This window comes from Anopheles merus, chromosome 2R, assembly GCF_017562075.2.
Source record: "Anopheles merus strain MAF chromosome 2R, AmerM5.1, whole genome shotgun sequence".
NCBI classification, from domain to species: domain Eukaryota; kingdom Metazoa; phylum Arthropoda; class Insecta; order Diptera; family Culicidae; genus Anopheles; species Anopheles merus.
Window position 1 is genome coordinate 47,694,073 of NC_054082.1, and position 27,592 is coordinate 47,721,664.

The 27,592-nt window shown below is 48.0% G+C and overlaps 2 protein-coding genes across 9 annotated transcripts in view; one reads left to right on the forward strand and one right to left on the reverse strand.

The window, feature by feature from the left end:
* Positions 1–222: 222 nt before the first annotated feature.
* LOC121603765 overlaps positions 223–27,592 on the reverse strand; it is an 86,010-nt gene continuing 58,640 nt past the window's right edge. For all 8 annotated transcript variants that reach the window (XM_041932973.1, XM_041932976.1, XM_041932972.1 and 5 more), the window contains exons 5-7: positions 9,389–9,523; positions 5,756–7,031; positions 223–305 (exon numbers count right to left, since the gene is read on the reverse strand). In XM_041932973.1, coding sequence (XP_041788907.1) covers positions 5,827–7,031; positions 9,389–9,523 — 1,340 coding nt within the window. In that variant the 3' untranslated portion in view covers positions 223–305; positions 5,756–5,826. The remainder of the gene's footprint in view (positions 306–5,755; positions 7,032–9,388; positions 9,524–27,592) is intronic.
* LOC121603764 (aminopeptidase N-like) lies at positions 23,339–26,641 on the forward strand. Its single transcript, XM_041932970.1, has 4 exons — positions 23,339–24,166; positions 24,239–24,541; positions 24,624–26,274; positions 26,362–26,641. Exons 1-4 carry the CDS (start codon positions 23,487–23,489, stop codon positions 26,545–26,547), a joined length of 2,820 nt encoding a protein of 939 aa, XP_041788904.1. The 5' UTR covers positions 23,339–23,486; the 3' UTR covers positions 26,548–26,641.

Sequence of the window (27,592 nt, forward strand, 5' to 3'; positions counted from 1 at the left end):
TGTTCACTTGCGCCGCCGGCAATGATTTTTTTTTGTTTCATTTGCTTCTAGTTTGTTCTACCTCAAAGGGCGAAGGTAATTTAACGCTTAGATAGCACTTACGAGGGTGGGAGTTTCTCCATTGCAACCCGCCGTTTGGGTCGTTGGCGAGTGGGTTGGATTTTTGTTTTGTTTCCGGGTGCGCCTTTTGTGCATCGATAAGGAACGAAAGCTGGATCTCTTGCAAAGCTCCAGTAGCAACAGCTGGGGACGACTAGGTAGCATCTTTCGGGCTTGCAGATGATTGATGTGAAATTCCAATCGATCTGTTTTGAAGAAACGGAAAATAATCGAAAAAGGTGTATTAGTATGATGAGGAGAAAACTAATTATTTGAAGGACTTGAAAAAAAACTACAATTTAAAGGGAACGTCTAACGAAACTTTGAGATCCAGTGATGTTTGATCTGATGATGATTTTTTTGTAAGAAACTGTCTCATTTTAAAAGAATTCTCATGATATATAAGGTTAGTATGTATTCATGCGTCAGATTTATATTTTTCCAATATTTACGTGAAATATCCAACTCAAATTTCTAACAAATTTCAACATTAAGTTTTGGAAGTGTTGTGATGTGGTGTTCAACTATCAGTTCATACAGTTACTACATACATAAATTGACATCTTTTCTGGTCATTGTTGCTTCAAACGTCACATGAAAATATTAGAAATATTTATTCTGCGGGTTATATTTAGCGTCGGTGCTGTATATATCTTGTGGAAATATTGGAACCAAGGAAAACAAATTTTCACTGCAAAGTAGATCACATTCTCGTAATATTCGCGTCGTGCATAAGCTGTATCATTCCACGCCACTTAATATTAATTTGGACAATAGGTTTATTAATATGAGTTTATACCTGTTTGTAGCATCTTTATTCATCATTTAAAATGGATAAAACAAAAAATGTAATTCATTAGGAATATGTGCAAACACCTCTATAACATCATGATACCTTTCATAGTACTGAACGATATCCATCACAATGATTAGGGTATGAGGTTTGTGTAAGTCTGTGTGATGAAGGACTGCAAACTAAATTTACAGCCAGATAAACCAGACGCATATAGTTATCGTTTTTTGTTTTGTTTTCTGGGTTTGTCATATCATCAAGCACAATGCACAAAACGCTCGAACAAAGGAACGAAACTGCTGAAACAACACACCGGCCCAGAAGAGAGACCTCACAGCCAGTTGAAGCAATAAAAAAAGCAATTCCCACAAATGGAAACCCATAAAATTATCTCTGAAAACTAGTAAAATTCACTAGCCCGTAATGGCCGATCAGTACCGGAACCGGTTCCATTACCTTCCACCCTGCGCACCGTTGCAACCGTTGTTCGGCCACGATGGAACGGTGTGTCTTTGGCTAAAATCCATCTATGGCGTCTTTTCATCGGCACCACCGCGGCGTAACAAACGCCGGCGAAGAAGTTGATCCCACCCCACACAGTGTGCAACATTAGTGGAGTTTGATGCGCCAACTCCCAGCTTGCATCACTCGCATTCCGTGTTTCATGCCGGTAACGTGTATGTGAGAGCTGTAGAAAAACCGCAACTACACCACGCCCGCCGTTCTGCAGTGCGAAACATTTCGCACAACGTCCGAAAAGACAGGACGCTTCACAGCTCGTCACCGTGAGTCTAACAATAATCATGAGTTGATCGCCCGGAAATGCTCCGGGTTTGTCTTGTAACAGTTTCGCAGTCTGGCTCGCAAATGATTGCCCCCCTCCAACCCCCCCCCCCCCCACCCCCCAAGAACAACTAGGAACTTGCCAGGCGTAGTTTTTTAATGCGTTTTTCATTATACAAAGTAGCTTGTAAATTATCTGCTCACAGATGTCCTCCAACTTTTATTGCTTCGGCGCTGCGGCCACAATGTTGCTCCGCGACGTTTGCCGTTGCAAGTGGTGGCGTAGTACGGCATGCTGCTCTACCTCTAATCGCGTCATGACGGTAGTGCGGAGTGCAGATCCGTTTGCCAAACCGATACCAGGGCGGCCGGTTCCCGTTCGCTGCGGATTATCGTAAAATACCGCCGACGATACTGATTGGAGACATATCGGATCTTCCAGGAACAGTTAGAAGGCTAAGATGAGCAGTGGACTGCGTCCGTTATCGTACCTCAGCCTCAACTTGCACCCCAAGTGCACTTGCACTCTCAGCTGGAAACTATCCCATGTCGGTGATGGAAAAATTTAGCATAAAAATTAGCAAAATGCACCCTGTGTGCGTGTCTGTTTCGGTCAGCAAAACGTGTCCGGGGCGGTTCGGATCGGGCCCCAGTCTACTACAAGTGCATCACGAGTGGCAGCCGTTGCGCCGTATGCAGTGTGTGTTTGCGGGATCTGCTCTTTTGCAGAAGGTATGCTGGCAAAGATATTTACGACCTAGTTTACGACCGTTGTAAAGTTGCATTTAGCGCGTCTTGTAAGACGCTTTTTCTCGCCACCATTCTATGGCCTGCCAGTCAGTCAAGTCAGTCAAGCGAGCTGTTATTCTAGGTGCGCTCTCTCTCACTCTCTCGCGCTATTCCTATCTCTCTCCCACACACTCTATCTCACCTCATACAGCTCCTCCTTGCCAAAACGGAACGTACGGATTGTCGTCTACGATGTTGGTCCACACGGTGCACCTTGGCGTTGGTCTTGTCCCGGGCCCGACGAGTATCGATCATCAAAAGATGCAAAAGATTTACCATTCACGATAAGCCCAGGGAACGTGTTTGAAACCCTGGAGGTGTTTGGTGGATATGCCTTCTCTTCCTCTCCTGGCACAGAGCACCACTCGCAAAGCATCTCCCCACGAAGGGCAGTAAAATAGAAAATTATTATTGCCTGGAATATATATTAGTTCCTAATGTATTGAGCGACCTCGCGAACTGGTCGAAGATGTGCGCCATGCGGTCCGGCACTGGGCAACGGGAGCGACAGAGAGGGGTTTACTTTTGTGTAGCCGTTTGCTGCGGCTGCGGCGTTACCTTTCGCTGCGGCCTCGATATATAATACCGTTTTACGAGGAGTCGTTAAATCCCTGTGTGCAACTTCCCCGGCGGTTGCATCACGAACTTCGAACAAAACACCACCGCCGTCAGCGCATAATGCATTCCCGGTGTGCCGTGGACCTCTTTCAAACACGTGAGAGTGTAGGATGGTTCCATTGCAGATGGCAAAAAAAAAACTCGTTGATGATTCGGTGAAACGTTACGATCAGCGCAAAGATGCACATTAGAGGCTCTTTAAACCTATATTAAAGAAAGAGTTTCCGATATTGCTATACCTGCGGCTAAAAAGCAGAAGGAATGCAAATGAATTCGATTCGAGCACTAGCAAGAGGATACTAAAATTAATTTCTAATCGGTAAATAATAGATAGTTTTATATCTTCTCTATGTAATTAGACCATAAAATTAGAGAGATATTGACGTTGTTTTTCAATGCGAGCTATGTCGTACATTTACTAGATCTAGGTTCAGAAATTAATTATTGTTTGTGAGCGACGAAAGTCAGGGGCACTCAATAAACAAATAAATAGATAAAACACAAGCAATATCAAACGTTCTAAGCGTTTGTACTTTAACCATTGAAAAATACTGATTAAAATACTTCAAAGAGCAGAATGACTCTTTCATTTGTTGGAAGTTTGCATTAAATGCACTACTAAATATTTACAATATAATTAGGCATAATGAAAAGCTCCTAGACCTACCTGTCAAAATGACTGGCCTAGTAAATCTAGCATTTAGGTGTACATTTAAAACCGCTTTCATCGGATGATACCTTACAGTCAAGCGAACAAACGAGCCCTAATCAAACAATTCGCTCCAAAGTGTGCCACACAAAATTAGCTACCACGGAAGCGGAATGCAAAAATCACTTTATTTACCGATCGGCACACCCGGGGCCGACTGTACTGCCCATAGCGCCCCATAACTGACCGGCTGCCATTAATGATACATCAGTGGATAACGAATGGAGTAAATTTATTCATAACTTGTTCGCCGCCCGGTTTGCTACAAAACCTTTCGTCAACAATCCGTGTCCGTGCACGATGTATACGACAGAATTGGCACGAAGCACCTTTCTTCTGCTGATCACTCTGCCGGGACGTTGCTGTCGTTGGACATGGAACGAGTGGTGCAGGTGGCAGCGAGAGCTAGCATCCGAACTGCATACTGCACCGTGCCAGATTAAACAAACGCTCGCCCGGCCACATACACAGCCACGCACAAACAGCGACGGAGTTAAGCAGGCGAATAAAAATAGCCACCAAAGTGCGAATGCCGAGTGTCAAACCGATCGCATCTCGTAATACGCGCATAGTTTGTCGTTCGATACTTTTGGCCACCCCGCTCATAGACACTCTTTCTCTCAACCCGTCTCGCTTTATCTCGTGCAATATGCATATTTACAATGCATGTGCATAGACTGCTAAAGTTGCACACCGCCAAAGTGCCGAAATTGGACGACTGGTTGCCGGCTGCCGGTGGGTGGCAGGGTCGCGAGATCAGACGGGAGGATTGTTTTGATTTGTTTATTTCCGCCTGACGAATGCAGGGGTCTCCAGGTTGTTTCACTCTTGTCACTGCAGCTCCCACTCTCTGTATGTCTCTACGTCGAGCGCGGAATGGTCCGAGAGTATTTGGCACGCCACCCTTTACCATTATTACATTGATTGCTGCCGGTGGGTTTGAGGTGCACCGGGGGGGGGGGGGGGGGGTAGGTCGGAAAATGAGGGTACCCCACCGGGGAATACGTTGCATATTTTGTGTATAAATTTTGAATAATCGAAACAGCTCGATTCTTTCTATCGATTTGTTTTTTTTTTTTTTTGTTTTGTGTTCGTTTGTTGGTTGCTCCAGAGCGCCATTTTCAAACAACACCACCTGCCTGACTGACTGGGTGCAGTGTGCAATTCGGTGTGTGTCGGTGCAAATCAACATTTGCCGTAAAAAGGTCCCCCCGAAGGCAATTGCTACCAAAGCGGCAGTGGAGTGAAAAATAGGCATTGGAAATCAGGCACGCTCGGAAAAACGGTCGACACAACGCGTTGCATTAGCCAACCTTCGGCCACGGCCGCTCACCGCTATTTGCACCACAGTGTCCGTCGTCCGTCCATACTCCGTCACAAACACACACACACACGTGTATACACCCATATTTGTGTGTGATTAAAAATAAATATAAATAGGAAATAAATTATTTGCTTCGCGACCCGCATGGATTATTTTTATTTAGAATTTTGCAGCACATCGGCTCTGGTAGGGGCAATGAGGGTGAGCGTAGGGTGCACAGTTTCCAGTGTCCAGTTCGATGGAGTGTGCCCGTTTTTTTTTCGTTTGTTTGCTTCCTCCTGCCCATATCAATAACTAAACGTTGATTTGGCCATGAATGATTTATTTAATGCCGAGCGATACCAGGCGATGATCGATACTGGCAGAAGTAAAGCAGCCCCGAGGTTGGGAGCGGAACCAATGTTGACGACAACATATTGGCGTTTTTCCTCTAATAACGTCCCCTGCCCGCGGAAACAGTGTGAAGATCAAAGAATGTCCGAAGGCCATTTGCTTCATTCCATTTTGTCGCAATGATTCGTGCTAGCGTCCCTTACCTGTTGTGTCTGTTAAAGTGACCAAAAGGGCTGTAAATTTGCATCCCCACTTGCCTACTGTCTAATCTATCCATCCTACCCTACCGCATACTGCCCACACTTACCTTTTTGTACAGCGGTACACTGCACTGTCCGCGGTACGCTGCAGCAAACAGCGAGTGGACGCAGTGTGGATCTAATGGATGGTAGCAATGGAAGCCTGCTGGGCGTTGAGCGAATTTTCCACCGCACTCGCGTAGAAAAATGCACCCTTCGGTGGCGTTAGCCGGTTGCTGCCCGGCGAAGACGACGACGTCGGTTCCTTTGGTTCGGCCAATCCCTGCTGCTGCTGCTGTTGTTGCTGCTGCTGCTGCTGCTCCTTCCGATAGAAGTGCTCGACGTGGGGCAGCTGCAGCGGCGGCTGATACCCGAGAAAGTGCGTGTGGAACATGGGCACTGTCGTGGACTCGCTGCTAACGGACGGATACAGACTGGACGGCAGGAGCTGGGCCGGGAAGGGCGTCGAGTAGAGCGTCCGGTTGACCGCCTCCAGCCCGGGCAGCAGCAGCGGCAGGGCAAAGTTGTTCGGCTCGATCCCGCTGTACTTGTACATCGGAAACGTCAGCCCGTTCGGTTTCTTCAGCAGATCGAGCCGCTCGAAGGTGCTCTTCGGCAGTGAGTACGGAATGCGCGGCTCCTTCTCCTTCTCGTAGCCCGTCGGCTCCTCGCCCGGCGCCTCGCTGTCCTTGAACGCGAAGCACTTTTTACTCCGCCGCACCGACTCCAGGTACGCTTCGTAGGGCTGGGCCGGGGTCGGCTCGTCCCGCTCGTCGTGGGGCGATGCTTTCCGTGCGGCATGCAAATCTTCCGCCTCCCCCCGGGGCGGGCTGAAGGTGCGCGTCTTTTTGCTGGCCGCTTCGACCAGGCTCTCGTACACGGACACCGACACCACCGGCTCGTCGTCCGGGGCGGGTGACCGACTCTGGGCGGCCGCCATGTGGCTCCCGATGTGCTCGGCCGAGTGGGTGTGGTACCGTTTCGAGTGGCTGCGGCCTCTGCTACCGGTGCTGTGGGCCGTCCGCCCGTGCCCCCGCACCACCGAGGCACTGTCGTCGAACGCGCTGCAGTCACCGTCGTCCCGATCGCAGCCGGTGCTGCTGCTGCTGGCGGATGGTTTGAATTTGGTGTCAAGGTTCAGGGCCCGATCGTCGGCCCGGGGAGTTTCGGCCTGGCGCGAGCAGGACCGGGACCGCGACAGCGAGCTGGACCTCGACCGAATGGTGGAGTTGGTGCGGGTCACCGAGATGTTCTCGTCCTCGTCGTCGTCCTCCGTCAGCCGGTCGCTGTTCGGATCGAGCGATGACTTCACCAGCGCTTCGTAGGTCTTAATGTGTCGTTTACCTTTTTGGGGGTTACAAGGGGCGGTGTAAAAGAGATAGAGAGGGAGAAAGGGGAGTGGGATAAAAAGAAAGCGGAAAATCGATTAGCATAGTTCGCATTCAGCCCTCGTCGGATGGCGTTATGGTGGCGACCGCGCCTCGCTGAAAGGCCGTCTTACCATACCTTCTGCACAGATTGATTGATTGTAGAGTGGAGTGGAAAGTGGTCTGCTCTAGATCAGCACCGCGCAAACGGTAGTGATGTAGCGCAAGGATTTTTCTTTTTGATTGATGTATGTGTGTGCGCCGTATTCCCGCATTTCCCCGCCCCCGGGATTGTGGAAATTCCCATTTTGGCTAAACAACTGTGTTACGGAAAACAAACAACGAACATTTCTACTGCTCTTTTGTACTCTCGATCTCGATCTATCTATCTCTCTCACCGTTTCTTTTTCTTTTTTTTTTTTTTGCTAATAACACACACGCACGCACAATTGCACACCATCGGTACAGGCTGTTGGTTTTGATTGGAGAAGGTGACGATGGCATGTGGGTCGCGCCCGTAAGAAAGGTCGCCTCAGATCACCCTACGGTGGCGCGGACAAGGTTCATTTTTAATAAAGTTGTGGCACGATAACGATGACGATGTTGACTCAGGTATTGGTTGAACGATGGTTGGAAGGTTGATTGGTGACGAAACTAGACTAAACTATTCGCTACTAGTGGAACACAGGTTGCTCTCCTCCGCCTTCTGCTTTTGCTTCATTTTCATTTTCATTATGCACTCTATTACTCCTTCGCTTTTCAGCACACGCAACTGCTGCTGTAGCTTAACCTAACACACACACACTTGAACGCCCAATGCACGCTTTCGACACTTCGAAGGGCATCCTTCTCTCAGACCAAAGCCGGAGCTACTACAGTGAAGCCCGGACTGTTTTGCAGGGGCATGAGCCGAGCCGGTGCATCCCTGGACGGGGTAGTTCCAGAGGGGTAGTGTTGGAGTGGACACACTGTGTGGTGGCCATTCGCGCTTTACACCGTCGGCGCCCGATCTCACAAGTATAGCTACACGTGGCAGCCCCAGAAGGGCTGCAGGTCAAAGTTGTCCTCAAACCGTATGTACACTGTATGTGCCGGGGGTTTCGGGGTTTTCGACGCAATTACGTACCCGCCGGGGCGTGGGCCACATAGAAAAGAACGCAAAGAACAAGAATATACAGATGATACAAAAGGGGTGTGATTCATTTTGTCGATTGGTTTTTTGTTGTTGTTTGTTGGTTTGGTTGGAGAGATTGCATGGGAGAAAGCGGGCTTGTGGCAGTACGAATACCCACGATCGGTGGAACGCTACGCAAGTACGCGCAAAGCCGTGCGTCCAGAGCGTTCGAGGAGCAACGACCACCTGCTCTAGGATCTACTATGTACAAACATGGTGCAGTGTTTTCTGTGTGTGTACAGGCCGTTTCTTGAACGGGACGACCACTGTTTTGTTTTTGCTGCTCCGATTTAACACTAGACTTTCCCCGCCCTCCCCCCGAGACGCCGAACGCACCGCACCAGTGCAGCTAGGCTGCCGACCCGTTCTACTGCCCTTCTGTACCGTGGTGCGGCTCTCTCGCTCCACTCCTTAAACACTAGTTTGAACTTATCGGCATCAGTTGCGCACGCGGCTTGATTTAAAATAGCACAGAACTATTGAATTCGTTTCACCAAACACACATACACACACCCTCATACAAAGATACGGACAGTTACAGTGGTGCGGAAAGTTTATCATCCACTCTGACGGGTGGTATTGCGCAACTCCACGCCATCAAACATGTTCAGATTATGCAATCGTGAGTATTCGTTGACCACCGCTTGACCTGTGTTAAACATAAATGAATGGAAAGGTAAGGCTTTGAAGGTCACTGCTACTGGCTGACGGAATTCTCAATTTTGTTTTTGATTTTGTTTTTTTTTCTTTATATCGAATTTTGAAGTCAGTGAACGTGGCATAACACCATATGCCGCTACCTTCAAGATGCAGATACTCCTAACTTCTCGTGTCAGAGCTAGCTAACTTAATCTGTTGGATTGAACGACACTTCAATGAGAACAGTATACATAAACTAGCCCTAGACGGTTAAAACATTCTTGGGAGTTGAGACGACAATGTTAAACACTAATATGCAAGTAACTTAAGATCATCTTATCCTAGGAAAAATTGCCTTCATCTGAAACCTTTCCTTAACAGCTGCATCATGAGGTAGAGTCTCTCGCAAAAAAGAACGCGTTTTTGCTACACCCTGTGACCACTGGACCGGTGCTAGGCACAGTAGATGTCTGACACGGTGATGAAAGTGATGTCGAACGACACCATCATCGCCAGCTTACCTTCGTCGATCCGCTGGTGTGCTTTTTGTACATCGCCATCGGCGCTCTTCAGTATGACGTACATCAGGGGCATCATCTCCCACGGGTAGCCGAGTTTCTCCAACAGCCACTGGGCTCGCTTCACTAGCTCGTCGTCTGAAACGGGGCGGAAAAGGCAGAGAATGCATTAAATACATTTGTTTTCCAGGCGGGGGACAATAAAAACATCTGCATCTGGTTTTCCAGTTCGAGAACGGGCTCTCAGGCTTTAGAAAATAGGTTCTTTTCAATGCAACGTTCCACAATCCAACTTCCCACCTACTGCTGTGGAAAGCGTTTCTTCTTCAGCCCAGCAGCACACGCTCACGAGTGATTGCAATCTTATCGCTCGTGGCAAAGACAAGCCCATGTCCCCTCTTTTTTTAGCTCATTATGTGCGTCTTATCGAAGGTGTCAATCGTGGCAGCGAATGAGAACACACGATGTTCATTAGGATCGTTTTTGTGTTTGATTTTTTCTCACCATCTCCAGGCGTTTCCAATCACTGTCGCGGATCGTATCATCAGCATCAGCAGCAGCAGCAGCAGCCAGAAACGAACTGTACTACGCGCCCTGACCACTCGGTGAAAAATGACTTTCCCATCAGTGTGCGCACAATAACATTCTGCGATCCGTGAGTCCCAAGACCGAACGGCTCAAACCGCTGTACCGCTCCGTACCACGTTGCCACTCCAGCCCCGATCTCGAGGTGTAGGAAATTCGAACCGTTGAAGTTATTTTTTCAAAACAAGACACTATAATAAATATTCCATAATCAATCACAACGCATAACGGACGTCCCCCCTAGAGTGTCGGCGGGAGCTCCGGAGCTCCGAAGGTGGCTCCCTTTTGCATGACCCTGCCCGACTAGCTTCCTTGCTTCCAGACGGGCTTATAGTAGCCACGCACCACCACACAAAGCTTACGGAAGATTTATTTTATATTTGCACTATTATCATCATCATCATCATCATCAACAACAGCAGCAACAGCAGCAGAAGCAACATCGTCTTCGTCATCGTTACTGGCACTGGAATAGAACCGCTGTATCGACTTCAATGCCCGAGGGCAACCTTAAGCCTGCTCTTTCACTCCCTCCCTCCTCCTTCCCATCCTCTACCTTACTCCCTGAGGTTGCTCGTTTGCATGCGCGCACACACCGGGGCAAAATTGCGCTGCATCCAGCTAGTTTGCGAGTGCAGCCATTCTGACACTTTGAAAAGTCACTTCAGTCATGCTAATCTTGTGCTTAATTTAGCTTCAATCTTCGCGGAGAAGTTGAGCACACTATCTTTGCATTGCCGTCTTCACAGTGATGCTTCTTCTTGCACAGTTTGCGCTCATCTCCCCTGCCTGCTAAACACAAGCGCACGCGCCCGTTTGTCATTTGATCACGGTGGAAATAAGCGTCCTCCTTCCGCCCCGGCTGGAGGGTGGATTTTGTGCGATTTCGCGTCATCCGTCGACTGGAAATGGGTATTGCATCAGAGCTGTCAAAGTGTCAATCCACCGGTAGAGCCGCCATCACCGCCGTCTCCGAGTTTGTGCCGAGGCGCATCCTCCGAAAAGCAAATCCTAGCGAGACGCGCGCGCCTGAACTAGTCAATAGATCATTGTCGATCTTCCTCTATCTATTTCTGGCATTTTCAGTTTGCCGTGGGTTGTAGTAAAAGGGCACCACTTGAAGCGCTTTGTCGACGACACGAAGCTGGCTGCTCCAGTAAAGCAGAGAATGGGAATACCAGAATAGTAACTTGCAAGCAGCTGCACACATCGACCGATCGCTGATCATGACAAAACGATCGGTGCTAGCTGTGAAGAATTAAATGCAATATTTTGTGCATGTTTTGCATCGATCGTGAAAAATTATGTATCATTATTCTTCGGGTTGAAGGGCCATTGGTTCCGATGGTCCCAACCAACTGTTGAATATTCAATCTTTTTATTATTTGTAAAAAAAAGTTCCTTTCTGCAATTCTGTGCGTAAAATTAAGTAACGGTGGTTTCTCAATATTATGATGCAATTTGTGGTGCAAACATTTCCCAGACATTAATCACCTGAAATTCCATTCACCTTCACAATACACATTCATTGTTTGCGCTCGTCAATTTTGTGTCCTTGCAATTCCTGGACGAACTACATTGCCCGCTCAAGCTCATAATCCATCGATTATGAACTTATTCTTGATCGCCATGTTAACGCACGCTTCGCAATTATAAACCAACTTGGGCCAATCGTTTGTTTGTACAGTTATGGCTCGTGTTTCGTGTCCATCCATGCTGCAACATCTCGACTCGCGGATGCGTTGCACATTTGCCAAGCGGGCAACCACAACATATCAACAAGCGGGCCAGAACAAACACACAAATGCACTGGCAGACGATAGTATCGATCGCGGAACAGACCTGCACAGAACGGCGGTTTCAGTCCTGTTTGCCACTGCCGGGCCCAGGCCCGCGATAAATTGAATAATTGAGCAATATTTTATTCATCCAGACTAAACAAACCATAATCGAGCAAACGATCGGCGTGCGCTACTGGAATGCTTCGGTGCAGAATGCACCTTTCCAATGCGAGCGCAACAACCAACCCATTCCCGCCCACTGAATGACTAAGCAAGGTTAGAGAATCGCGTACTTCGCGACCTTCAACGTATTAGGCACGGGCACTCCACGCCAACAGCTTCGTCCCGCTAGCAAAAGATGAATTTTCGATTCATCCCCACCGAAACACAAACACACACATAAACCCACACAAACACAACATAAACACACAAATTTCCGGAGCTGATTTTACGATCCGCGCCTGTGTAATGGGAAATGATTGTAGACGATAAATCATACTTTCATAGTATGCGGTACCGGTAGCGGCAAAACCGATCTGCCACCCGCTAAAGGCGCAGCAGCAGCAATTTGTACCAGTCGCCGATGCGGAAGAATCCATCGAAACCGGCGGTGTTGCAAATAAACTTGCTAATTGATGTTGATTGCTTTCGATTGCCTCAACGCCCCCGGAGCGGTGCGCGTGTGTGCATCTGGTTTCGGTGCAGCTGAAATCCGAGCTTCCGATGCACCGAGCTCCACTCGCCGGGTGCCGAAAGGGCACGAGGATGCTTATTGCAGCGCGCATACTTCTTACCTTCTTACCAGCAGCATACTTATCCTTTTTTTGCCTACAATAACGCAAATAACGCTACCTCCGAGATAAAATCCCTCCTCTGATGCAGCCCGCCGCGCCGTACAACATTCGTAGGGGAACTAATTTAAATAATCGCCCGGTTTCTCCTTTTAGCTGTCACCTCGTTCGTTTAATCTCAGATAAGACCGGTGCTGGTTGGTCGTTTTCGCGAACGCACGTGGCGCGATCGAAGCCACCCAACGCTGACGTTCATCCCGCCGCCCACCCTCTCCTTTCGATAGCCGCAAGACAACTACTGCAACTGCATCCGGCTAACGAATCAATCGGATCGTTTATCACAAGCCGTGCTCGATTGATTCGACTTGCTCAGGTACGCTTCATGTTTGGCGCGTATGCGGACATGACCTTGCGTGAGGTAACATGGTTGTTACCGTACATGGGAGGAGAGTCGCTGTACCGTGTACAATGTCCGATTCATAGTCGGGCAGGATTAATTTTATGGGCGGCATTAATAAGTATATGACCCGTCAAGATGTTAATCAATCTTTTCGGTGGGGCTGGTGGGAACTATGGAGCGCCATAGGAGCGACAGGACAAGTAAATAGAGGTGCGCAATGCCATACAGGTTGAAATGTTACTTTCAAGGCAAACGTAATCCAATGAGTAAAACAATCAGCCGACTTATTAAACTGTACATAAAGACATATTCGATTCATACGTAAACTAATATGTCGTTTGAATGAAACTTTCATAAATCGGAAATATATGGTCTGTACTATAAAAAATCATAAAAAGATTTTGGCATCTGCTTGAAACATGGCGTTAGTTAGTTAGTTAATTTCTACACCAATAACAAGGGCAGTCATTTCATTGCAATAATAGTTTTAGTCATATAACTTAAAATAACGGATTATATAAAAATAAATACTTGTGTGTGTTTGTTTTCGTTAAAGTAAAAACAAGTTTATAAAACAATGTTAGGAAACAAGTTTGATGAATTAACATCTTTCTATTTTTCTTTTTTGCCATTTTTTTAATTAAAGATAAGATATATAAGTATAAATAGTAGATCCCAGGCTAATACAAAGACTAACATCACTACATGAGTAAATCTCTTTTAGTGCTCTTCGTGAGTGATGAGGATTTCTTTTATTTGGTACTCCCAACTAAGCTCGCTTTTTTACGACTTGTTCGAACATAAATCTGCCGTGTAAAAAACGATCTTGAGTACGTTGTTCATTCGATGAGTACATCCTACATAAAGCTTTCACTGCTCTTATTTCCTTCAACCCTTTTCCCAGCTCAGATACCAACACAGATTGTACCCGATTGTCGTCCGTTGTTTTTTCCTCCTAACCTTTTGGTGTTATGCAGCCTTCCGGTGACTTGCCTTATGTGCTTTTATGCTATTGTGCGATGCTACCAACGAGCATTAATCGAGAGCAGCGTTTTCCGGATAGCTGACTGCCTTTGGACGAGGTACTCGTCATCGCTGGACAAACAAAAACGCCCCATTCGAAACGCAAACGTTCTTTTCGTTTGCCCGAATGCTCCATTGCTAATCTCACCCGAATGCACTCAGAGCGTGTCTGAATTATTCGCGCTAACATAAACATCCTTGTTTCCTACGCATGTGCTTCTCTCCCAAGTATGTACCGCTAAATGCTTCTTTTCCTGTCGTATCCGCGCATTGCAGTCCTTCTTTCTATGGTATGGTTTGGGAAACAGGCGAAAAAATGTCTTTCCGTTGATAGAGAAAGCTCTTCTTTATCGGTTTAGACATACGTGGCGAAAAGCAGCACTAAAACATGTTTTCCCCCAGAGCCGAATGGTTTGTCGGTGTGTGCTTCATCGTTTGAAGAAACCCTTCGCCGTTCGTAGATAGTTGCTGCTTCTTCAAACAAGCCGCGAAATCGTTTGTTGATTCCCTCGGAAAAGCAGCCTCCTCTCCGCTCCCGAATTGATGGTGAAATTTTCCGACACACATTTTCGGGCTTGCTGCTTCTTCCGCCTGCTTTTTGCGGAGTGCTCCGATGTAACATCGTGCTGGAACGCCCAAACTTACCGCCGAAGGGATGCAAAAGATACCGTGCCGGACGCACTTGGACAGAGTGAGAGTGAAACGTTCGCTGCAGTTTCGCCGGAGCATAAAACCGCGACGACACCGACGATGACGACGGTCGAGGGTGTTCGGCTTTCGGTGGCACAACATAACGAGATGTTGTATCTACACACACACACAGTTCGACCGATGTGCCAGGAAACGTCCACATCCACCGGTTGGCGCAGAAATGTAGATAGAGGAACCACGTGCTCGGTCGGAATTTGTGCCGCAGCCAGTGGTGGCAAAGCCGCACGTGCAAAAAGGTGTGTGGAACGGTTGCAACGCGCTAGAGCGAGTCGGAGACCTATGCTCGCGCGCCACCCATCAGAGCGGGAGCAACAGAACGACCGACGAACGCAACCAATGGTAGGGTTGACTCCGCCTCTGTCTTATGTTTCGCACGCGCTCTTCCCGTCTCGCTCTGGCGGCCCAAAACATGCTCACGGGGCGCAACATCGAAACATGCTCACCAACACCAACCGTATCCCCCCCCCCCCGCCAATCTTTCGCTATGCGCTTCGAGTGCATAGCTAGTGTTGGGCGCGCGCGGAAGGGACTGTTGGCGTCGAAGTTTGCTCCCTCGAGTTTGCTCTTTCTATCCGTTACTTGCTTTGATGCTTGCCACGCCGAGCATTGTTGATTTATATGTTTATTTTTTTACATGCATATCTAGTCGCGCGCACTAGCACAGGTTGGTGTAGATCCAGCCCAACTAGACAACGTCGTGCTCGTGACGGTGGAGTTTCAGCGATTCGAGCGATCGCACCGGTCTCGAGCATGGGGTGGTTTCTTTTGTTTTATACGAAATGGTTTCCATCTTCTGGAGTGCCCACACACCCATTACACACTATTACAGCAGCCCGAGCCAATCGAAAGCCTCGGGCAATATTGAGGGGATCTGGAAAATTCACCCCAACACCGACCATTACACCCATACCGCGATGGAAAAGTATGCAAGGGTCTCTCGTATACTATGCCCGCTCTGGGTGGGAAGAATAGGGCTTTTCTTGTACGGGTGTTCTCACACTCGCTGTTGGGAATCGGCTCGAAGCATGTGGAGAAAGGGCAACACAACGAATCATGCCACTTGGGTGTGCAGAAGGTATATAATAACTAGTTTTATGATTAGGTAAAAGCATAACACTGCACCTACTGACGGTGATGCGAGTAATGTAATAATAGCGGTAAAACACCGCAATAAACTATTTCTTCTTCTTTTCACGTAATTATATGGCAGCATTGAATGGATTTTTATGTAGGGAGAGGATGGAAGCTAGTAAGTTGTACTTCACCCCAGAAGCATAATGTTATGATTCTATTTATTTAAATTTCTACATTTAAATGTATTATGCAAGAGCACAAACTAGGCAAATGTAAATTATATCTATCTTGTTTGTGTGAGGCTCAACAATTTCCAACTGACTTCTAGTAAAGTTCTAAATTATAAAATCACATAAATTGAGTGTGTTTCTTTTCAAATAAAATTATCATACAACATGAGACTTTAATATCATAAATAAATGTGTTGTTATTGAGCACTATACTCTTTTCTCAGCTTGGCGTTCTGCGACTGATTGGAACACTCACAACATGTTAGTTATTTTTACATTTTAGGATGTTGAACACATTTACTCGAGCTTTTAAAAACCATCTTTTTGCTGAAATCGGAAATTGCATTCGACAAATTAAACAAACGCGATTACCATCCTTCAATAATTTCTTCCTTTCGTGCTATAACACGCCAAGAGTTTTTTAACCGATTTGGAACACTGTTGTCCATGATCAAGTTTCACATTTGAGTAATTATTTGTTGAATTACTACTAGCAAATTCCTTGTCGAAGCTATACAAAATTATATTGAAAAGGAACATGTTCGAATGAGTTTAAAAATATACTTTCCACACTTCCGAAATAAAACTTCGTTCGGCATAATGAAGCAATAAATGTGATTGTACGTGTCGCGGACCACATGCGACCGTTCCATTGACAATGCAGCATCATAAATGAGGATTGTTGGACACCACTAAGACATGCGTTGGAAACATTCCTCTACTCGTCCCGGCCCTTTGGCCACTTTATTTTATTTTGATTTACAGCAACTCAGTCAAACGAAACCTAGACGGAACAACAAATCGCATACGCGAGTTTATGACACTTCCCATGCCTCAACGGTAAAAGGGAAGGATGAAAAAAGGCATGTGTGCAAAACGCATATCCGCTGATTCAATTTCCATCGACTAGCATGCTCAGACCAGTGTGCCTGTGTGTGTCTTACAACACCCCTTTCGCATCGTCCCGGTTCTTGTTCTACAGCTAATTGGATCATAAAAGCTACAAAACCGCAATTTTGTATCCGGACTCTTCGTTTTCCCTCTGCTTGTGCGTGTGTGTGTGTATGCAGTGGCGCAGTTATTTTACCAATTCGTTACTGGCTTGGTGTTTTGCACAACAAATCTTCACAACCATCATTCACGAAGAAAAGGGAACCGAAACCGATCTTGGGCGCGGTTCCTTGCTCGCCAAAGCGGCTCGCAATTGCGTTTGCACGCTACTTCACGAGCAATTGTAAAATAAAATAACGAAATAAAACTGATGACGAAAACGATACAGAAATTATCGCAGCAGCACACAAACACACACACACTCTGACGATAGTTCTGGTGCAATGCTTTTATTTGTTGAAAATGAGCGTTATTAGAGTGAGTCTCCGCTGGGGTAGAATTGTGCAAAGCTTCCCCATTCTCCAAAGACACCCGTTTCCTTCGCCTGGAAGGAAATATAAAAATAACAATAGCACCAAAGGCATACACACACATACACACAGTACACCCTGAGCCATGTCTTGTCGGCGCCCAGTGTGTCGGTGCACGGTTGGGGAACGGAAAGCCATATAACATTATAACAAATTACGAACGTCTCTCAGCCGGCCTCGGCTTATGCTACGCTAAAATGTAATAAAAATCATATTATAATTTACGATCCTTGCGCGCCCGGCCGCTGGCACCGGTGTCCCTTTCCCCGCGCCGATCGGTTCGTGGTTTCGCGTTTAACGAGTGGATTTTCGATGCCATCAGCGATGGATGGCCGAGCGACCGCGCGGAAAAGGGAACCAGTGGAGTGAGGTTTTATGACAGGCTGGACCTCTTTTGGAATTGAAATTCACTCACGCTTACGCTCATTTGCACGCGTTCGCTGCACAGAGCGAAGAAATGTGTTCGAAACCTGACAGATCGCACAGCAATTGGCACAACGAAGGGAGGCATTTAAAAAATGTACAATAAAAACTAAAACCCCACCCCGTGTTGCCCGTGTTCCGCGGCGAACACGCTGTGGCCAATTGGTCCAAGTACAACTACACGCCGTTACGCCGTACCATTAGACGCTTTTATTGCATTTTGTAACGATTTGCTTCAAATGCAAAACTAACCCCGCTGAAGAGCAGCTGAAGAAACACCCTCTTTCTCGTTAACGAGCAAGTAAAAACCATTCTCGACCGGGCACGCTATGAATATGTGTTTCAAGCGATTTCAATTTGCTTTTAAAGCCTTCACATGTCGTTGGGATGAATTGTGCGATCTGGCGGACATACACACGCATGCAAGCAAAGGTGTCTTTAAAGCGCGGTTCCACTTCACTAATCATATGCATCGTCAACTGCTAGACGTATTGGTTACATTGTCGTGTAAACGGAGCAAGACTACCTCCGTCATCACCACCACCGTGTAGATCACACTTGTGATGGGCCACTGCGTTTGATGTGCGTTTGCTATCCTCCAAAAAAAAACAACTCCCGATGACGTTGACGACGACAAATGCGAGTTTCCAATTCATTTCACTGACCGTCTTTGTAGATTTATGACGCATTCAAACATCTTTATCGTTCCCGGTGTCTGCGCTTTCGATTCCGTTTTCCGTGCTTCCGTGTTCCGGTGCAGATTTGCACCGACCTTCGCCAGCACAATGCGCTGGACGGCGGCGCCAAAACTCTGCTGGAAGACATGAATCCACTGCAATGCTGCGAAGACGTGCCCCGCACCGTCCACCGTTCGAGATGGAGTGCGCAGTTATGTTGGACGTGCGGTTCGTTACGCGATTTGCTTTTCGCTCGATTCCTGCTGGTTGCCTGGTGTGCCTTTTGTCAGTTCCATCGTTTCATAAACAAAGTCGTAAAAATTTACCAAATCAGCCAAAATTTAAAACTCATCAAAAACATGCAAGCCAAGGGTCGTCGGTTCGCAACCGCTGGAAAAGCTGGGAAGATGCATCTTACCGGTAGGATGTCTACATTGCACTAGCGTACTGGTCGGAGTGTGGAAAAAACACACACACACACATGAAGGCTCTCCCAAACAATGATTTGACCATCCTAAGTCGTACACAAACTTGGCTTTTGTCAGTCAGTGCTTTCTTAAAATGCCACCAAAGAGCATGCAGACAAACAAGGAAAGGAAGCATCAAAACTTATTAGTTTCCTTCACAAACTACACACACACACATATATACATAAATCAAACAGGCGAAACAACAGTGGTTTCGAAGACGGAGAACAGAGGCAACGACTCGCATCTCGAACGCTAACGAGCGCCGCACAATCCGTTCCACAGCAAAGTGGTTGAGCGAGGAAAATGAGAAAAACTTTTCCAAGCTCGTAAAACCAAACATGTTTTACTGCCCCTTGGCTCCCGGGGGCAGCGCCGTGCTCGCGCTCGGCCACGGATGATGATTCACGGATTAGTTTTGGAACGAACCTCTGTTCAATCTTTCAGCCCGCCAATCTCTCGCCACCACCGTGCTAGACAGTGACGTGACCTCCGAGGGGAATCAACGTGTAACTTTTGGGCGGGCTGGTGAGAACCGCACCGAAACCGTACCGAATTTTCGGAGAGGTCGTAAAAACTGAAAATGCGCATATTTTCCAGCAGCGTTTTTCGACAAGCACACACACACACATACATACTTCGATTGAGTGAAACTTATTTCCTTGGCATTATGTGTGAGGTAGTTGTGTTGAGATCACGTGCATCAGATGAGTCAAAGCATCTTGATAACGTCGTTTCTTCCTTCCTGAAGATGATGACTGGTTTTGCAAGCGGTTCAATAAAAGTACTAAAATAAATAATAGCTTCATTCAATAATAACAACGCCGTACTTCACAAAAATCCGCTCAGTCCATTTAAATACGAAATGTATCAAAGCCTTTTTTTCTTCCTTGTCAAGGCTGTACGAGCGTCCGGTGCCGGTGAGTTGAAAATTGAATTAAAGTTTTACGGCAACTTACCACTGCAGCTACAATGTGACACAAAATGGGGCCTCAGTACCGTGTCAGCCTCAGTACCATTGCTAAATAAATCAGATTATCATTTGAATCCATTCCGATGGGAACCAACCGACCTTTCCTGCCGTGCCGCACACGCACCACATCCGCAGTAAAAAAAACCGGGAAAAGGGCATCGTCCGAAAGCAATCACAAATAAATAAACTACAAATTACCACGTCACCACGCAAATTTCCGATTAACGGCTAATGAATCTGGCCCTTCCGTAATGGTTGTGAAAATAGGAGCGCATCATTGGAAAACCAGAATGCCATCACACACAGAGACTGACACGCACACAAATGATTCACATTTTATGCTGCGGGGTCGTTACTTCAAACCGAGCGCCAACCGTATCGGCCATTGAACCAATTCTGAACTTACAAAACTGAAAATGCGTACGCATGCATGCAGTGTGGAACGAAAAAAAAAAGATCACTCACTGACATTTTAATCGCGTTTTATTTCGTGTTTTTATTTTTTGTTTTCACTTGCATTTTAATCGTCTGCGTAAAGACAAGCCCGCGGATCATTCCCCCAGCGAAGGTAGAGATAAAAAACGACTGCGTGAGGATCGGTGGAAAATTGATTTTTAATAGTCCTACTGTTTGGAGCGATCAGCGCACTCTGGCTGGGCTGGGGCGCACTGCTACAAGCAAGGAAACACACGCTCGCACACGCGACGCACGGTTTTATTGGCAAAGCGGCAGTCGTCCGGTGACGACGGAAAGAAATTAAACAAAACGGCCCGTCGTTGCCGGCATTAATGCCACATTCTTGCCGACAGTTAGTTGCAGCGCCACCAACGGAGTGTTTTGCCCTTATTATCACGATGCACTAATCGGAGGGCTCATAACGACGGCCTGCGATGCAGCAGGCAAAACATTAAGCGAAATCGATGCCACCGATATCCTTATCCATCGCTCGCGGTTACCCCTCCCCCCTCCCTTAACGATCGATCTTTTGGTGAAGGCTCGATCGGGCCAGCCAGTGCTACCACTATTGAGTGCAAACGACATTTTAGGAGGAGAGTTTAATGACTGCCCCGTCGAAGGAGCCACAGCTGTCGACTCGTAAAAGCAGAAACATTCCACCATTCGGCTGATGCACCTTTCGGGTTTCGCAAATACGCACTGTGGTCAAATATGAACCATACCTCCTCCTCGGCATCCCTTCATTTGCACCTCGCCATACCTTCTCCAATGCACGTGAGAAGAGCCGAGGACAGATCCCATAATATTTTAACGATCGATTTTAACGACCCGAACCGCTCGTAGCAAAACAGCCCGAGTAAGCCTACGGATGGGGGCGTGCCGGGCTATTCGATCGATGAATCAGGACGTTAGTAAGTGCAGTTTATGCTTCAAAGCTGCACTTATGAGGGTGCCTGATCGCTGCGCAGAAACTAGACTGCCCAGAGCTATGCCTATTTTGTAACGCTTTTATGGCAGACCTTCACTGTCGTCCGATTGCAAGGAACTCATTAATATAGCTACATTTTTGCACTACAAATTACGATCATAGAGAGCTTAGTGGGATGTCTGTTTTATGGCTGCTGCGTGACATCATCAGTTTAATAGAGAGGTTACAGGGTGTGACAGACACCATTTTGTTTGTTATTTTGTCATAAAATAAACTAGAAAGCTTCGAGTTCGGAACACAACCGGGTCGAACGAGCATTCAAGCGCAATTGCAACGCTGGAAGTAAACTTTATCCCGTCAGCTGTAAACAGTATTTATTACAAAAATGTTTGGTTCCTTTTTTTTCACATTTGTTGCGGACACGCTCTTCGTTGCGCTGTTCTTCGCGCTTCAATCGTACTTTGAGAGCCACCATTTTGTTACTAATCTGAATTATAAATACATTTCTGCCTATTCCTGGGCCTCGTTAATGCAACACACCGTAAACGCGACACCAGCGATCCACCATCAGCCGCCTTCCCTTAGTCCGGGTTTGTACAGCGGACTGTAACGAAAACCAGCGCACTACGCCATTATTTCTATCTCAAGCGTGTAAAAAGCTCACACTGCTCGGCTAACGGCGGGCTCTGCTAGGCTGGAATTAAATGTATAAAGGAGCTGGAAAAAAGAGGGATTGGCCTGCGGGGTTTGTGCGCGTACTTTGCTCGCAATTGCATTTTTCATCACATCAAACACACACACAAACACGCGCGCGCACACATTCCAGCCACCCGCAGCCGACATGGCACAACCTGCTCCCGCTCGGAGCGAATGCAAACTTTGCTTCACGTGTAAAAAAAGTCTAACCATTTTAGACACATAACATTATCTCCCACTCTCCCCAAAAGCTGGCCCCGGAGGGTGTGACTAATTTTCGCAGGCGCTTTGGTTTTTGTGCAAACCGACTGCTGTTTGGCCAACGAGCCCGGCACACATTAATTTCGCCCTTTCTCTTTTGAGTTGCCGTATCGCCGTACTCATGCCCACAAAGAGCCCTCCACGCTAGCTTAGATGGAACGTTCCTTCCTCGGGCACGGTTTCTCGTTCCCACCTTATGCTGGGGTTGTTACATCTTGGCCCGAAACGACCCACCACGCATATAACGGGGCAACAACGCGTGAGCAATCGCAACTCCACCTTCGGTACATGAGGTTTCGTGAAGTACGCAAGCATTCGTGCTCTAACTGTGATATTAATTATTTCCTCCTACTCTAGTATTACATCGGCCGAGTCTAAGGTGTACGAACTACGAAAGAGCGAGAGAGGTGTTATGGCACAAACCGTACGAAATGTCTCTAGGCAGACGTTCTAACGCGTTCCATTTCCGGTCGTCGCGCCATTTTGAACCATTTTATTGCATGTTGTTTACTTAGCACAACTGGACAGATTGATTACTTGCATAGCGTTATTTATCGCTAGTACATGGGATTTTTTGTATGCACAAATTCAGTTTTGCTTTCTTTAACGCTCAAATATTGTACTAAGCTTATGAGCTACTAAGCTACTATCCTTTATACAGTGGTATAGCACCAATCTATTTACGAAATAAATAATGATTCACAATCACCCAAATTCAATCATGACTTCGCAAGTAAATGGTAAATTAAATGTAGCAAAACGGCCAACGTCAATAAAATATTCAATCGTTCTTAGACAGCATTGGTATAGATGAGATGCGAATTATCAAACATCAAATATAAATCACACAAGTCATTGGGTAAACGTCGGTAATTCCCATCGAATTTACTCACTAGCGAGCGATAAGCGATTAAGGCCGATTAGCTCGTGTTCGGCAGTTAATACACTCAATCGACTTCTTATCTCAATCCAAACGAGCCCCGCTTGCGATACAAAGGTATGGATAATTCAATTGCTCAGGTGAGAAATTGCTTTTCCTAAAGCATTTGCCCCACACCTCGGTTATCGGGGGGTACGTACACGAGCAACCGTTTGTGGTCGATCTGGCCGTAAAACAATCCGAAACTGTTGCGATTACGGATATTGGAGTCGACATTTCACACCGGAGATTTCAGTCCCAAAATCAACCTTCAAGTTTGTAGACATGCGGCTACATTTGCTGTGCGGTGTTTTTCTAATCGGGCTGCACTCTGCAGCCATTGCGGCGCATCCGAAGGTGCAGCATAGCGAGGGGAAACTGAACACGCTCGCTCCGGCCAGCCTGCAGGAAGTGGCAGCGCAGGAGCTACGGTACCGACTGCCGAGCTACATCGTGCCGACGCACTACAAGCTGTACCTGGAGACGCAGGTGCACACCGGAAACCGATCGTACAGTGGCAGTGTGGACATACATCTGGACATTCGGCAGCAGGCCAAAACCATCTACGTGCATCAGCGCGGACTGCGCATTACCTCCAACGAGCTGTACGCGTCCAATCCCAACACGAACCTCACGTTTCTGGAAACTCTGCGCTATACCGAGGATCCTGAGCGCGAGTTTGCCGTGTTCGCGATCCGCCGAGCGCTTGCACCGGCCTCGTACGTTTTACACCTCGATTTCGAGGGTGAGCTGCGCGTCGATGACGATGGATTTTACCTCAGCTCGTATCTCGATGCGAATGGTACGCGCAAATATGTAGCATCAACGCAGTTCCAGGCGATTAGTGCGCGCGCCGCCTTCCCCTGTCTGGACGAGCCGGCCCTGAAGGCTACGGTGGAGTTGGGGATTAAACATCATCCCAGCTATAAGGCCGTATCGAACATGCCGATCTTTGCCGAAGCCGGGTATGGCGATTGTCGAGTGCTCTGACGTTGCGAGGTGTGTTTGTGACAACTATCTTTCAATTGCAATTTCAGTGATCTGGACGGCAACGTTGTTACTTACTTTGAAACTACTCCGCGCATGTCGATCTATCTGTTGGCTTTCCTGGTGTCGGACTTCTTGTACACCGAGAACGAGGTGGCCGCCCAGCGCGTCTATGCTCGCCCCAACGCGATCAACCAAACGCTGTATGCATTAGAAGCAGGCGTTCGCATAATGGACGCGCTGGACGAGCATATCGGTCTACCCTATCGCTCCTACATGCCCAAGGTGGATCAGGTGGCACTTACCCAATTTTCTGCCGGTGCCATGGAAAACTGGGGACTGTGCAAATATCGGTGAGTGTGTGTGTGTGGTGAATCATTTCATTTGTCAACGCTACTCTCTCCTAACATTTGCACTCATTTCCTGCTTGTACAGTGAAGAGGTCCTCCTTTTCGAGCCGGGCGTTACGACGTATCGAGCGCAAACGACTATCACCACAATCATCGCGCACGAGTACGTGCACCAGTGGTTCGGAAACGTTATCACCAACGAGTGGTGGAGCTATCTCTGGCTTAACGAGGGCTTCGCGACGCTGTACGAGTTCCTGGGGGCCGATATGGCTTATCCGGAGCGCCAGTATCGGGACCTGTTCAACGTTCAGGTGGTGCAGCGTGTTCTCATCACAGACGCCGCGGAAAGCACGCGCCCGATGACGTTCAGCCGCGGCGCAACGTTTAATGCCATCCTCAGCCTGTTCGACAGCGTGGCGTACTTCAAGGGTGGCTCGGTACTTCAGATGTTCCGGCTGCTGCTGCCGGATGCCGCCTGGCGGCAGATGTTGCGCACGTACGTGCAGGGCAACGAGTTCGGCACGGTCAACACGGATAACTTCGTGGCCGCACTGACGGAAGCGTTCGACGGTGTCGTATCGCTGCCCGAGGGGACCGATGTGGAGCGGTTTGTGCAAAGCTGGGTCAATCAAGCCGGCTATCCCGTGCTGGAAGTACGCCGCTCATACCGTGGAGAGATGATCCTCTCGCAGGACCGATTCTACGGTAACAAGATAGTTAATAATGATTTCACGGTTTGGGTAATACCGTACACGATGATGGAGCAGGGTGATGCGCAGGACGCTCTGCTCGAGTGGCAGTGGATGACTTCGAAAGCGGTACGTGTACCGTCCAGCACACCGAACGACGAGTGGATTTTGGTCAACGTCAACCAGACGGGATTCTATCGCGTCAACTATGATCCCTCGAACTGGTACATGCTGATTCGGACGCTGCTCGAGGACACGGCGGCCATTCCAATGCACAGTCGGGCGCAGCTGATCGATGATTCCTTCCATTTGGCTCGTTCAAATCGGCTCGATCTGGAGATTGCGCTAGAGCTGCTCGGCTACGTGCGCCATGAACGGGAGTATCCTCCCTGGGAAGCGGCCAATCGGGCCCTCGGCTACTTCCACGGTCGAATGCGCGGTCAGCCCGATTACATTCTCTATGAGCTGTTTGTCGACACACTGATTGGCGATGTGTTTGTAACGCTGGACATCACAACGGTGGCACCCGACGAGAGACTGCTGGAGAAGTATCTCCGACAGGTAATCTCCAGCTGGGCCTGCCGAATGGAAATAGAAAGCTGCCTGACGGCGACCCGCGACGCACTGGAACGGGAAGTGTTCGACGCGGATCCAGTGCACCCGGACGTTTCGGCGGTGGTGTACTGTTACGGTTTGCGAACCGCGCCAACGGTCGCTTTCCAGTATCTGTTCGGCAAGCTGCTGGGTTCAGACAACCGAGGTGAACGGCAACTGCTGATCAATGCGCTGGGATGTGCCAACGATACGGAGCAGCTGAGCTCATACCTGCTGGCTGCCATCGGTGGCGAGCTGCAGGTGAACTTCAACGCCGAGGAACGGCTATCCATTCTACAGTCCGTCCTCAGCAGCCGCCAAGGAGTGGACGCGCTGATCGAATTTCTCACCGAGAACTACACGTACGTCGTGAGTCTGCTCGGTCCGAACGCGCTGGCCAATTTGGTGCAATCGATCGCCACCAACACCAATACGCTCGACGAGGAACAGATGGTAAGTATACAATGGAACGAGGCCGCACACCGCAACTGCAGCATATTTGAAATGTCTTGAACACCCGACTTCTTGTTATGTTTTTAGCTGATTGCATTACTAGAGCAATTGAACTCGATACTTCCTGCTAGTGTCAGTGCAAGCGCTCGCACTACGGCGTCCATCAACCTAGCATGGCCATCCACTCGGGAGGGTCTTTTGCTGCGCTACTTCCTGGAGCGTTACAATTTCCAACCTGTACAATCGGGCACCGTGCTGCAGCCCGACGCGTGATCTATTGAAATTCCCTCTCCGTCTAAGAATAAAGCGGTTCGCACTAGCAAGGCAAAGTGTTTGTCAGACAGATCGTGCAGTGCGTGTTGCTCGAGTCGTAACGTTATCCATACGAATTAGGAGTGTATGCCGACTAGGCGCACGAAGTATCATAGGGCGCGAGCGCGCGAAACGACATTCTGACACGTAGCGGCAGCACCAGTAGCACCGGTCCGCTCTAGATAAAGTGATACTACCCGCTGGGCTGGGGTGCGCTGATTGGGTATCGCGTCTGGAGGAGACATATTTGCACCGGAGCTGTTTATGGCACGTTGTTGTTATTTCTATCTTGCACCGAACCTTCTTTTTGGTTCCATTTAGGCTTCACAGGCACACCCGACCAACTACCTAGCACACTGTAAACTAGCGCCTAGTCAATACAACCATCCAACTGGCACAACTAAGCGCATATCAACTGAGCGTACTGAGCATCCATCGTACCAGCTGTGGCCGTGTCACTGACGTACTGGACCGCGCACGCTCGGCACACGGCCACGGGTCAGCCGTGTTGCTGCAAACATACGTGCCCCAGTGTCGTTTTGCTGTTCCGGAAGATTCAACGATGCATGCAAGTGGCGCTCCGTGTGCGGGACTTATCAGCGCGATTATTGCAGCATGTTGATCTGAATTTGACCGAATAACCCTGAAGCCCTTTGTCAGTTGGGACGCGTTTTGCTAAACATAACCTTCGCCGCTGCACACAGTACGAGTGTGTGTGTGTGACGTAGGGATTACTACCAGACAGCCACACTGCCGCACAACAAAGTTACCCTTGAGAAAACGGCATCCTCAGCAGCGCGTTTCAGCAATCAGTTCAGCTCACATAAAGTAGCCGAAGAAAAAACTACAACATTCTACCAAAATTGGCGCATTATTTCACAGCTTGAGCCAATCAAAAGCACACACAAACGAGTGTTAATCGATTGGCTCAATCAACCGGAAGCTACTTGTGTGAAGAGCTTTCCATTCATTCCCCAAACGCGTTGCCATATTCAATTTTGAAATC